The following is a 14,567-nucleotide window of genomic DNA, read 5'->3' as shown; positions in this document are numbered from 1 at the left end:
TCTCACAAAAACATTGGCACGCACGAGTTCCCCATTCTGGTAATTATGGGGTTTTACATGCCAAAACCACGATCTGATTATGAGGCACGGCATAGTGGGGGGCCCCGGATTAATTTTGACCACCTGGGTTTCTTTAACGTGCACCTAAACCAAAGTACACAGGTGTTTTTTGCATTTTGCCCCCATCAAAATGTGGCCGCCATTACCGGAATTTTATCCCGTGACCTCATGCTTAGCAGCGCAACACCAAAGCCACTAAGCAACCACAGCAGGTCCATTCTGGTACAAGCAAATATCCTGGGTAGTCGCAAACCACACTTACAGCTATCACCACCAACACTTTTAGAATAAGCATCTTCACTTGTCTGTTTCACAGGGTGTGGGGCGTACTACGGTTGGAAGCATACAGCACACCATAATCCAAATGCGCCGCTGTTCACTACTGCAGGTGGCACAAAGTGAGCATCATGTTTCGCTTTGGCAGCATTGTATTCCAGTGTCTAGCAACTCGATTTCCTTTCGGTTCCCCGTCACTGTTGAAACAATGCCAGTCATAAAAAGCTATGCAATATGAAAACGACTGTGTTGCAGATCGCTCGGGCCTAACTAGCTGACGTCGTCTCATGCCTCAATGATTCGCACAAGGTGGGCAAGTTGGTACTTCCTGCCAAAATGCCCCGCTCAAAGCTGCTGCTGGCCCAGGACGAATTCGAGGAATGCAAACGTACCTTGCTGAAGCCACAAAACGACTGCGCGTCTTATGCTGCAAAGGTCTGCGCAAAATTTTGCATTATGCAGATGTGAACTACAGTTGTCAAATTTTTTAGTGACTGGATCGTACGTTCTTCCAGTTATTACATTTGTTCTCACTTTTTATTTCTCCAATATGTATGAACGAGGTTCTGATGTATTTTGGATGAAACTAGCCTAATGTACCGTATGACGCAGTAAATGTAAACCCTGCTGATACTACCAGCAAATTGGAGCACTGTGCTTGCCCACGGAACTTGCACAACAGCTTCCAGAAAATATACTGAAATGTACACTACAATTACCGACGTAATAAACTCATCTGCAGCAACAATACACGTGATCACCATGGTGCACTTCAAAATTTTTTTTAATTTTTAATATCAAACGTTATGTACAGCATAAACATCATACATTAATTAATATAGACAACACAGCAAGAGCCTCGTAATGTATACATAACTACACAATAAACTTATTCCTTCTGACAGGTCAACGGCACATCCCTGGATTACTTGCTGTTTGCACGGTTTCTTAAAAACTGCTTGCTATGCCACTGCACCTGGCGATGAGGGAACAAAGGCAAACAAGAGGCGTGCGGGCAAAGCACTCCCTTCAAATATACCTACATTTCTAAGTGAAAAGGAGGGCAAATGAAATACTGCAAGGCATACTGTCTGACAATGCGCAGACTAACACCTTGACTGAGGAATGAGGCTTATAAAAGCATTGTGTATATAGCCACGGGCCAGCCTAGGGCCTTACAATGCTTCAGCAGTGGCCATAAACGAAAATTCCCATAAGATGAGTAGACAATGTCAACCACGACAAGTATGCACTTGTACCAAAAAAAAGCCAACAGGCGAGGCTGAAACAGAGCTATCTACAAGCAACAGAGAAGCTGCCATTTTTTTCCCAAGAACAGGCAGGTCCAAATTAGACAAACACTCACTTGTCCATTACTGCACAAGTGGTTACAATGACAACCTTGGAACAAAAATGGCAGCCACATCCAGGGGATGCTCATTCAATTCGCTCAGCTGATTTTACGTACAAAGCACTGGCAGCTCCACAAAAGTCAGTGGTGCAGTGACTGAAAGTCCACGCCCACTGGTTACGGAGAGAGAAGCTAGAGCATAGTGCTCAAGAAGACGTGAATGCATCGGCTGTCTTTTCAGCAACGCAGTGTGCAGCAAAGTGAGCACAGCATTAACTACTGTGAAGCCCTCTGCTAACTGCTGATCCCTTTTGAATGGCCTGCTTTGAGACAAATGTCATTGATTGAAGACAATGTTTGCTGACCTCTGCACAAAACACTTGTCCCTTCCGTAGTGGCTTTCAAAGCCATACATTTCACAAACATATAATGCGCCTACAGAAGAACAGTATTTCTCTATAAGTTTTCTGCAGTGGTAATGTCAAAAACGTGACCAGGGAAAACTGCACAGCTGGTTTGACCAGGCATTTTTTTTTTTCTTTTGCACTTACACAATTCAGGTTCAAAGAACAATCTTTGAAGCACATTGCAAAAACAAAAATTGCAGCGTATAGCTATGGCCTTCAAGGCTCCATTATGTTTGTTCCCAGGTTTAAAAAGAACTATAATGCTCCTAAAGCAAGAGGAGATTAGGGCCAGAGAACGAAAAAAAAACTGCCATGTCCATGCGTGTCCTCGTGAAACGAGCTATAGGAAATAAAGTGAACAAGAAAACCCATTCCCACTGTCCTTGCCCTGTTCTCCTCATTTACAGCGAAGCATCCTCCATGTGCCCCACCCTAGTAAAGCCTGCCCCACAAAAGGCCGCCGCCTCAAGCGTCTGGACGACTATGACAAATGCACACACACACTCAACTTCACGAGCTTGGCTAACCTGCATGCTCATGAAGGAAAAGAAAGGGCATGCCAAGAGTGACATCAAAAGATTCTGCACACACTTTCACAGTTCAACCAGGCATGCTATGCTAACAGTGGTGCTCCCCTACATCACTGCTGAACCACTCAGCGAGACATCCATACACAAGCATACATACAAATTAAAAAAGAAAAAGGACCCACAACAAACCAGGGAGCATTCATCTATAAAATGTGTCACACTTTGCAGCTTCCCCTACCTGACGAAGCAGGCCATCTCTTCCCTCCAGAGTGTCACAATGGAACTGATCATGGTCAAAAAAGGAAAAACAGAGCTGCACGCCTCAAACAATAAGTTGGGTGTGTGTGCCTGCGTACACTTCATCGTCCACGCTCGCAGATGTGTGCCAGTGCAGCAACTCCCTCCAGTTAGTATATATACCTATACACCCCGTCTGTATACATATATGTATATATATATACTGCGTATGTACAGATAGAGAAAAAAAAACGTAATTGGAGGGGGCTACAAAAGGGGGCGCCTCTGTTTTCCATCCTCGACGTCATCACAGTCGGCGGCAGCAGCGGCGCCTCCCTCCTCGGCCACAGAACAGTGCTCGGGGGCAGCAAGGTCTGCTCGTGGCGGTGGGTGGGGCCTGGGCAATATGGCGGGGCTCGGAAAGGGTCCTGGTCGGAGGGGCATCACTTGCAGCAGCCACCCGATTGCTGCGGGTGCTCGCTAAGGTCCACACCTCGACGACCCTGGCCACTGGCCCCACCACCAACAGCCGAAGTGCCTTGCTCCGTCTTGGGAAGCTTCTTGGCTGCAAGGAAAGGCGGCAGATATAATTCAGTGCGACTGTAAAACGCTGAAGACACTTTTTTCCAACAAGTTGCTATCAAGGCTGCACCAGACGTAACGTAATGTCTGACAAGGTGACAGGTACCATGAATGCCAGGCTAATCACCGATGTTACACTGTAACTACACGACACTACAGCATATTTCCGTTAATTCGACTGCAGTTAGTTCAATCCACATCGAAGGTCCTGGGCAGCACTCATGTATTTCTATGGCCCCAAACTTTATTTCGATCCTAAAATTCCCCTTCGCTGGATAATTCAAACTTGGCTGGTTGTCACACATGCAGCCCAACCCATAAGATGACTGCAGCAGCAGCATCCATCTTGGCAGCGAAAAAAAAAAAAGAAGACCATTGAAAACACTCATTTTTGGCCTGCCATAGGAAGATTTTCAAGCAGTCACAGCAGCTCACAATGTTCTATTGCGGTAATTACCTAATTCTAATGCGTGGCTTTCTCTTTTAAAAAAAATTGGGCTGCAAATTGCCAGTGCAGTGCAACCAGATACAAAACCACAACCACCTTTACAGCATTCGTACATTTTATCGAGACACATACATATTGCGGCAAAGCGCAACAAGTAGGTAAATTTACTGCTAACTAGTAGGTAAATTTACTGCTAACAAAAACGAGTGCACATTAAATTTCTGCTTTGTTTAGGAGCTTCACCGTAACTTCTACATTAGTTTTCTACTTTAACATATAGAACATCGGCGTACGTTTGATTTGGGGTCGTGTTAGACTCTGGCAAACACTGCCAAATGAATCAATGGTGTGTTATTTCCTATGCATATTGTTTTGTTTGAACCGCCAGATAATTCAATCAATTTAGTTGTTCCTATCAGGGTCGAATTAACAGAAGTCAACTGGTACAACTGGAGACAAGATGTTCTCAGGAGTACACTTGAAGTTGCATATAGCATGACAGATGGAAACAAGCCCACAACCCCTTTTTCCGAAGAAAATTCCTGTTGTCTTGCCTGGAGCTTGTATGCCTGCACGCTTGTGGGAATTGAGAAAGTTCTCGGGCAGGCTTCATCTAAGAAAAACTATTACAGTGATAGCTTAATCTCACCAGATTAAAAAAAATTGTGCGGTTCAACATCCTGCAACTGCACAGAGGGTTTGGGTGCACTATTGTAGAGAGTTCAAATTCTGACCAGCTGGAATTCAACAAAATTTTGAACTGCTAAGGAAGTCTAGCTTATGAACAGTCCGCGGATAGCATACGTTGCTGTGAACATTTAGCCAAGTTCTGCAGCCTTGCCCAGCACGTGAAGCTTGCAAATAGAATGCCAAGTCGCCTTTCTATCAAATGCTCTCTCTTTAACAGAAGCCTGCTCCTCACTCTTTTCTGAACACTTTAGTTTACAATATAGCAGATTCCCATATGCAGCTGCTATTGGCCAATGGCTGACACCAATAAAGAACTGTTTGATCAGTGCACTTCTTTGTACTGTTACTATATATTTATTGACAAAGTTTAATAAACAAAATGAAGTGAAAATTTGCTCCAGAATTTTGATAATTATGTAATTCTGGAAGAAGCTGGCTCACACGCTCGGCCACCCATATAGGAATTACACTTTGGCCACCCTGCTTATCAGTGTCACAGCTGTCAGGCCTCGCCTATTAGTCAGGTACAACTTTCGAAAAAAGGGGAGGCTCCGCCCAGATGACCAAAGCAGGACAGCCGATTGCCTCTGCGACTAAAATGGTCCTGCTCAATAAACAGTGCTTCGAAATCACGTAATTCTCGGCATAAATAAATACTTTTGTATTTCAATTACTGGTTTGGAAGAGCTCTTAAGATTGCTATGCTACAGCACATGCCGGACTGCGAGAGAAAAATAACCCCATGCCTTCTACAATGTGGCGCGTCGTCTGCTTTTTAGCTTCACTGCAAGGGACAGAAGTAGAGAGAGCAGCTCTGCATGGCTTTTGCGCTAAGTTACATGTACACGGCACATTTACTACTCGTTTTCTGGGATTAGAATGAATAAGCTGTTAAAAAAAAATACACATTGATCAAAACCATTACAAACCTGGGGCGAAAAGATGATCAAAGCAGGAAAGATAAAATACTTCATTGTTTTAAATAGATTTCTATTATTGTTTTGTGTTGTCGCAAACTTATTTTCAAGAATGTGAGGTTTTATTTTTCGTTTGTTTTCATGTTTCTTTTTTCTTTCTTTTTTGCAAGCCTGCAGTCTTGCCAGTTTGCATAGCGTCAGCGATGCTCGCTGCAATCTTTCTTCCGCACAAATGGTAGATCGTAAGCTCACAATAATATTTCTGGCATGATAGACCACCACAAACAGTTTGGGAATTCCCTCCGACGAGGGGCAGACGCACAAGACTGACGCGATTTTGCCCCGTGCGTGGGTGGCCATCTTCTGCATCGGCAGGGTCACCGGCCATCCTGCTCGTGATGCCAGTCTAGAGTGCGCGCCCATTGGTGGAGGCTCATGTGCATCCACCTTCTAGGAGTAAGCACCCCTTTTTCTAAAGTTGTACCCAACCATAGTTTTGAATGCTCAACCAGCCTCAAAGCACACAAACCTTAAGGTGAGACCACATGCACGCTTCCCAGCGCACAGCCCGTATTTGCAGCTCCTGGCTAGACACCTTGGTAGACTATAGATAGCACTTCAAAACACGCTAGTTGGATGTGGCTACTACCCATCACTCAAGCTGGTGAAGGACAAAGCCAGTCCGCACCACATACTATTGTCGGACTGGAGCATGTGAGCGTAAGCATGCACTCAAACACTCATGCACCCCTCATTTTTGGAAGCCTGTGTTAACCGCACATTCCTTGTCTGCACAAGCTCTTGCCTGCATTCTAACTGCGCCTCGGCAAGGCCAAATCAAAATGCAGCAAACGTCTCAACACACTCGCTTGCACATGAGGAGTTCATAACTCGATGGACCACTCAGCAGCATTCAACAGGACATTAGTGCTTTTGTATTCACAACTCGTAAGAAGGGCTTATGTGTCCTTGAATTTTTCTTTCTCGATATTGATGAACCCTTACTGGCAATGTTTCTGTGAGGTCACCATAAACATTTCAAAGCTACACAGTTAAACATCGATATAATGAACTTCAATACTGTAACGAAACTCTCAATATAACGAGGTATTTAACTTTTTATAACTTCTTGTCCATAGAACACCACGTATTTAGACCCTCAATATATGAAAATGTTTTTCTACAAGATTTCAATGCAACGAAATTTCACTACTACTGCAAAGGAATATCAAGGCAATAAAAGGAACCTTCTGTGGTTGCAGATAACTAATGGTTAAATTACGAGCGACTGTTTGCACACGCATCTCTAATCACACACTGCAAGACCAAGAGTGACTGCTGAAACGGAGCAGTGCAATAAGAACTTGTCGCACTCTGTGAGCTGCAAGCTTTGCGCAGGTGAAAAACATGTCAAGATGAGCCAAGAAGGATGGGGGCTTGATGAGCGCAGTTTTTCCATGCAAGCAAGGGAAAAGGGGGGAGGGGAGCAAGCTCACAGTAATGCAACCAAGGCGGAGGGCGGCTCGGTAAGCCTATCCTTTTTCTAGCACGGCCGGGGCCTGCGTATGGCTGTCAGTACAGCAGAGCTCGCAGCTCGCATACCCCGTTTAAGACAATCTGCCGCATGTCCACAGAGTATGGCATGCTGACATGGCATGGCATCATGTGGCTGTCTTTGCACGTGTCTGGTGAAGGGCATGTTGACCAGGTTGCAGTCCAAATGTAGCGCAATATCCCACGAAACTCGTGTACAGCAGGTCCGAGAATCTTATTTGCATACTGCTGAGTTCACAGCTGTCTTTAGCGTAGAAGGGAGACTTACCCCTCACCATCACTCACATAATGTCTGCCACATTCAACTTTTCTTTTTTTTTGTAAGAATAGCCAGGTGACTTAACAAAAGTTTTCAGTGGCATTTTGCTTTTTTTTGCTGCACATCAGAAAGGCACCAGTAAATGGGATGCAATGCAGCTTAAACATGCATGCATTTGTAAGTCAACACTTATTCAGAGGTTCCCTTGTTCTCTTGTGGTCTAGTGTTTGCACCAGCTACCATATTTTCAAAATATTGTATTGCAAAACATTTTCACCTATGAACTTCACGAGGGCCTATGGAATGCAGCGAAAGGTTTGTTGATCGACTATTGTAAGCACAGCCGAATGTGACCTTTCCTATTTTTTAAGCAAAAATTTGTGCCTTTTGTTTTATTTTTCTTCTCCCCTTCACACCAGACTTGACACTTGGGGTGCCAACAAATTGAAATAAACAAAAAAAGCAAGGATGTTCTGACCTGCACTGTAGCTTAAGACGGTGACCAAGAAAAATTTGTTCGCATACGTCACACATCGAAGTGAGGTTTTCCGACTTCGGTGTGTGATGTGCTTGGTCGCGGAGGCCAAGGTGCCAACGTGCGAAATGCTTAGCCGAGGATTCAGAGAGTGCACACAATATGCATGAATGTCAAGTTCAACGTGCCGGTGTGCGAAATCCTTAGCCATGGGCCCAGAGTACTTGCGAGATGTTTTTGGTAGCAAATTCCTAAGCACCAATGCTCAAAAGGCTGTCCAAGGATTCCATGCACAACATCTGTGTCGCCAATGCTCAGAACTTAGGCATTCACCTGAGACATCCAGAAATGGAGGGATCGGCTGCACTTCTGCAATGCTTGGGTGGTGGCCATTTCGGCACTCACCAGACCATGGAAGATGTTGAGATGGTCAAGAGCTCACAAGGTCAAAGAGCAGATGACGCCCCTATGGAGCAAGCGCCGGACCAATGGCGAAGCGGGCTGGCATTACATGGCGGGCACAGCCAAACGGAGACTTCAGAATGATGAATCATTTGCTTTTTGTGCACTTATTTCTGTGAGGAGCAGAGAGCTGAAGTGGCAAAATCGAAGACAGACAAATGCGCCTTCTGACAAGACAAAAGATGGCACTGCTCAGTTGCACTGTCCCAGAAATAATGTGGCTTGAAAAACACTTCTTTCACTACCGTACAGTACAGAATACAGGTCGAGGTTTCTTAAAAAAAACATTACTAAAAGGTCATCCCTCGACTTATATACCGGCCCTTGGCACAATATGAATAGTCGTCTGGTAACACGTAGGAGCGCAGACCTTTCGGCATCTGCATCGTTATCACCTCCTTGGTGACCGACGGGGCCTACGCAGTTGGACCGACGCTACCTTCCTTTTTTGTGCAGCCATCGTTCCTGGCATTGCTAATTTCCTGACAACCCGCAAAATGAGTACAAGTACTCAACGTCAGTTCACCGCGGCGTTTGAGAAGAAAGTCATCAAATATGCTGAAATGCATGGGAACATGTCTGCCCAGTGGCAATTCGGCGTATCGGAAAAAGGCGTCCGGTACTGGCGAACGCAGAAAGTCAAGCTGTCTGCCTGCAACGCGCGGAAGACGTCCTTTTGCGGGCACCGCACGGTGCACCCGGAGCTCGAAGACAAGGTGGTGGATTTCGTCCACAAGCATCGTGCCAGATCTTTGCCAGTGACAGCGGAACTCATCCGCATCAAAGCTATTGAGATCGCCCGAGGATCCAGACTGCAGAAGGAACAATTGAAGGGCTCCATTTATTGGGTTCATCGCTTCATGCGATGCAAGGGATTTGCACTTCGACGGCGCACATCAATCTGCCAGAAGCTGCCAGAGGCATACGAGGACAAGCTGGTCGAATTCCAGGGCTATGTTATTTGTCCCCAGCAGCAGCATGTCTACATGTTGGAACAGATCGGCAAACGTCGGTGTGGTTCGACGTGCCGTCGCCCACCCCAGTGTGCGAACGCGGCGCAAAAGAAGTCAAGCTTCTTTCTACGGGCAACGAGCGTTCGCTTTCACGGTGATGCTCACGTGTACTGCAGACGGCAGAAAGCTGCCCCCGTACATAATATTCAAGAGGAAGACGCTGCCGAAAGAGGCTTTCCCGCGGGATGTCATTCACATGAATGAAAAGGGCTATACGGATGAGGCTGTCGTGCTCAATTGGATTAAGACCGTCTGGAATTGGCGACCCGACGCACTCCTGCGGTGTTCGAGCATGCTCGTCTTTCGCGGGCACTTGACCGCAGGTGTGAAGCAGGCACTCCGCGACGGGAGGACGGAACTCGCCGTCATTCCGGGAGGCACGACCTCAACACTTCAGCTACTGGACGTCGTGCTCAACAAGCCCTTTAATGAGCGTGTCCGTGAACAACGTAATCAGTGACATAGTAGTTCTGCGGAAACCCGCAAGGTGGAGAGAAGCAATGAATAAAGGGAAAATCATACATCCACCCGTTCGTAGCAATTGCTACAAAGGAAACCCATATGGTTTCCTCGAAAGAAAAGCCTCATAGTTGAAAAATTTGTCCTGGTCCGGGACTCGAACCCGGGACCACCGTCCTTCGGGGCAGCCGCTCTACCATCTGAGCTAACCAGGTGGCTAGCAGATGGCAGGGCGAAGTCGAATTTGTCGACAACACGAAGCAAAGGCAAGCAAAGGCAAGCAAAAACAAGACATCCACCCATTCGTAGCAATTGCTACGAACGGGTGGATGTCTGATTTTTCCCTTTATTCAATATAATCAGTGGATGGCTGGCGACAACCCGACGACCCCAACCGGCCGGCTGCACAGGCCGCCTCTTGCCACTGTGGCCACATGGGTGCCGCAGGCTTGGCGCTCGCTGCCCGACGATATGGAGGTGCGGTCATTCAAAAAGTGTTGCATTAGCAACTCCTTGGACGGCACCGAGAATGACATGTGGGACGCAGCCAGCGAAAAGCAGTAGTCTTCGGACGAGAGTTCAGACAGCTCAGACGAATGAGCAGGTGACGACTCTGGCGGCACCACTAAATAAAACAAAGTTTTGTGCCTTATAATATTTATGTTGACATCTTTGATTCAATGTAACGGGGTCGACCTATATTCCGCCTCGACCTATATTCCGCATTATACGGTATTTTATTGTCATGGCCCCTGGACGTAGCCATCATGATCACAGCGCTTCTGTACAAGCCCGTACTTCTTTGAGTCTAGCAAAACTTGCAGCGTCGTCTCAAGCAACACAGCTTTGCGCTTTGTCCGCATCATCTTCTACACTTTGGCACCATCTTTGTGGCTGCTTCCGCAGCGCATTTCCACACTCAGTGAGAGGGTATTGAAGGGCGGTCTTAGGGGGACACTGCTTCGCTTTTATTATTATTATTATTATTATTATTATTATTATTATTATTATTATTATTATTATTATTATTACTCGCTTCTCTGGACGCGTGGAAAGCGATCGCGGGCAACACAGACACCCAGCGGCTGGCACCATCCTGTGGCACGCTGTGCCAACTCATGATCCTCTCCATGGCTTTTGCAGTCAGTGAGCAGGCTGGACAAGCTGCGCGGTAATGGCCGCAGATACAACCTCATGCAGGTAAGCTTTTCGCCCCATCTAGGCATCTTGTTTGAGGGGAACTTAGTAATGCAAACGTAACAATTATTCTGCATGGAAAACGCCATAGAGAAGGAAACATTTTTATTGTTGCATCCTGTAGGCAGTGAATGAAATATTGCACAGTCTCTGCATGTCACCATGCACCGACTCAGACCGGTGCATGGTTCGACTAGCGGAACGCCATTTTTGTTTTGAACGGAGCCTCCTTTCTGCCCCACGAAGTGGCACTACTGCAAATTCCCACTCATCGTTTCTGCCTGGTTCGTGGCTACAGCAGTTCCAGTCTCAGCTTAGTAAATCATGTCAAGACAATCCAGCAGCTGATTTGTTTGTTTCTTCGTGCACGACGCTGCGAGTAGGCCACGTTTTTCATTTGTGCGACTGGTATCGGTGCGACGGCATGGTGATGTTTGCTTTGTGTGCTGTGTCGAGGTTGCGGTGATGCAACGTGGCATACGGAAACATAGCGTCAAGTGTCTAATGGCACCGACAGTGCCCACGCGGACTGCGCTGGGGAATGCCGGCAAGTGGGTGCCGGGAGCCTAGGATTTGTCACCTTCCTATGTGCACCCTACTGATGCCAAAAGTTTTCTGCCTAGACCTGTGCAGTGGTTCCGGACACAGCCTCATTTGACAGTTTCACAGGTGCTCACGCTGCTGTACCGGCATGCACAGAACTCGATGACAGCGAGATCATTCATCAGATTTCTGCTGCACCGCCGGACGATGACTTGGAGTCTGAACATGACGCACCATGTACTACACTGCCGTCGCATGCGGAGCGTGCACAAGCAGCGACTGTGCTTTGAGTCTCCTATAGTGACCTTACAACCCTCTACGAGATTCAGGCTTATCTGATTGTGCGTAAACGGAACAGCGTGCAATGGCACATTCACAATTTCTTCAAGCCCACTGCGGAGCCCGAAGAAGTGCTGGGAAATAAGGGTTTTTTTTTTTTCTTATTCTGCTTTTTCGGACACCTGTTTATTCGGACAATTCCGCAGTCCCCGTGAGGTACGAATAAATGGTCGGCAACTGTACAGTCGAACTCACTTAACAATATTCAAGTGCCACGAAAGTTCCATTGTTACAACTGGGTTACATTGTCACGTGGTGGTGACGCTGAAGAACACAGTAGCAATACTGTGAAGGACAAAACTAACATTTGTTGGGCGAACCTGCGGCCACAAAAACAGGCTACACTTATAGCACAACGATAGCGGCGAACACAGTCGGCAATCGGCGAAAATCTGATCAGCGTGTCCAGCGCGTCGGCTTTTGTACAGTAGTCATCGAATGTTCCAGACTAATCGTTGGGACCCGCGTGCCTTCCACGAAGTTCTACACCATTCGCGTCACGCGATAAAATCAGATAGACAGCGGATAGAAGCATCGATAACTTCCCAAAAACTTCGGATACATGCAGGCACGTCCCACGCTGTGCGATAAGATTTGTTAGGCGGCGAAACGTTGTTGCCCGATAAATATAAGTACACGTGTCAATACCCCCCTCTTAAAAAGCATCGACCCAATGCTGCAAACAAACGAAAGTAATAAAGAAAAGCACTCATAGCAAAGAAAACAACAAAGTAAGGAAGTTTGTCAGCGTCCGTAAGAGGGTATAAGGCGCACCACGTGGACCACTTCAGATCGTGCGCAGCACCGCTGTGAATGCGAAATGCCGTCTGGCACGACCTCATAGTCCAGTGCGCCAATACGTCGGATGACCTTTTAGGGTCCGAAATAGCGTCGCAATAGTTTCTCACTCAGTCCTCGTCGGCGTATCGGGGTCCATACCGAAACACGGTCGCCGGGCTGGTACTCGACGAAACGTCGTCGGAGGTTGTGTCGGCTGTCGGTACGCTGCTGGGTTTTGATCTGTAGGCGGGCGAGCTGTCGGGCTTCTTCGGCGCGCTGGAGGTAGGTAGCGACGTGAAGATTCTCCTCGTCAGTGACATGCGGCAGCATGGCGTCGAGCGTCGTCGTTGGGTTCCTGCCGTAAACCAGCTTAAACAGCGTGATCTGTGTTGTTTCTTGCACCGCCGTGTTGTAAGCGAATGTTACGTACGGCAGGATGGAATCCCAGGTCTTGCGTTCGACGTCGACGTACATTGCTAGCATGTCGGCGAGGGTCATGTTCAGGCGCTCCGTGAGACCATTCGTCTGCGGGTGGTAGGCAGTTGTCCTCCTGTGGCTTGTCTGGCTGTATTGCAGAATGGCTTGGGTGAGCTCTGCTGTAAAAGCCGTTCCTCTGTCAGTGATGAGGACTTTTGGGGCACCATGGCGCACCAGGATGTGCTCGACGAAAAATTTCGCCACTTCGGCTGCGCTGCCTTTTGGTAGAGCTTTAGTTTCACCAAAATGGGTGAGGTAGTCCGTCACCACGACGATCCACTTATTCCCGGATGTTGACGTCGGAAACGGCCCCAACACATTCATTCCAATCTGCTGGAATGGTCGACGAGGAGGTTCGTTCGGCTGTAGTAATCCTGCTGGCCTTGTCGGTGGTGTCTTGCGTCGCTGACAGTCTCGGCATGTCTTGATGTAACGGGCGATGTCGGCAGTCAGATGCGGCCAGTAATACCTTTCCTGTATCCTTGACAGCGTCCGGGATGACAGTGTCCGGCAGCGTCCGGGAGTGCCCAGCGGTTGGATAGTCGTGTAGGGCGTGCAGTACTTCTGGACGCAGTGCTGACGGTACAACAAGAAGGTAGCTGGCGCAGACTGGTGAGAAGTTCTTCACGAGCAGGTTGTTTTGTAGCGTGAACGAAGACAACCCGCGCTTAAATGCCCTAGGGACAACGTCGGAGTTCTCTTCCAAATACTCGACGAGGCCTTTTAGCTCCGGGTCTGCTCGCTGTAGTTTAGTGAAGTGTTCCGCGCTTATTCCAAGGAAGGCGTCGTCGTTCTCGTCGTATTAAGGCGGGGGATCGACGGGGGTGTGTGATAAGCAGTCGGCGTCAGAGTGTTTTCTTCCGGACTTCTATATTACGGCGACGTCATATTCTTGCAATCTGAGGCTCCACCACGCCAGCCGTCCGAAGGGGTCCTTTAAGTTAGCTAGCCAACACAACGCTTGATGTTCGCTGACGACTTTAAATGGCCTGCCATAGAGGTAAGGGCGGAATTTTGCTGTAGCCCAAATGATGGCGAGGCATTCCTTTTCAGTCGTAGAATAATTGCCTTCCGCTTTTGACAGCGACCAGCTAGCATAAGATATCACCCGTTCAAGTCCGTCTTTCCTCTGGACTAGGACGGCACCGAGGCCTAGGCTACTAGCGTCAGTGTGGATTTCAGTATCGGCGTCCTCGTCGGAGTGTGCAAGTACCGGGGGCGACTGCATACATCGTTTGGGTTCTTGAAGTGCGTCGGACCGCGGCGTTTCCCACTTGAACTCGACATCACATTTCGTTAGATGTGTTAGCGACTCCGCAATGCGTGAAAAGTCCTTGACAAAGCGCCTATAGTAGGCACACATACCAAGGAATCTGCGCACTGCCTTCTTGTCGATTGGCTGCGGGAACTTTGCGATGGCAGCTGTCTTCTGCGCATCGGGGTGGACTCCAGATCTGCTGATGACGTGGCCTAGAAACAGAAGCTTGTCGTAAGTGAAGCGGAACTTTTCC

The 14,567-nt window shown here is 47.7% G+C and overlaps 1 protein-coding gene across 2 annotated transcripts in view; it reads right to left on the bottom strand.

Annotated features, from left to right (window-relative positions):
• Positions 1-1,102: 1,102 nt before the first annotated feature.
• The window catches only part of Rab5 (RAS oncogene family member Rab5), a 43,666-nt gene continuing 30,201 nt past the window's right edge, over positions 1,103-14,567 (bottom strand). For both annotated transcript variants that reach the window (XM_065434709.2, XM_065434720.2), the window contains exon 5: positions 1,103-3,426. In XM_065434709.2, the coding sequence (XP_065290781.1) occupies positions 3,305-3,426 (122 nt within the window). In that variant the 3' untranslated portion in view covers positions 1,103-3,304. The remainder of the gene's footprint in view (positions 3,427-14,567) is intronic.

The sequence above is a fragment of the Dermacentor albipictus genome, chromosome 1, assembly GCF_038994185.2.
Source record: "Dermacentor albipictus isolate Rhodes 1998 colony chromosome 1, USDA_Dalb.pri_finalv2, whole genome shotgun sequence".
Classification (NCBI taxonomy): domain Eukaryota; kingdom Metazoa; phylum Arthropoda; class Arachnida; order Ixodida; family Ixodidae; genus Dermacentor; species Dermacentor albipictus.
The sequence above is the reverse complement of the archived record's forward strand: the minus strand, read 5'-3'. Positions and strand labels throughout refer to the sequence as shown.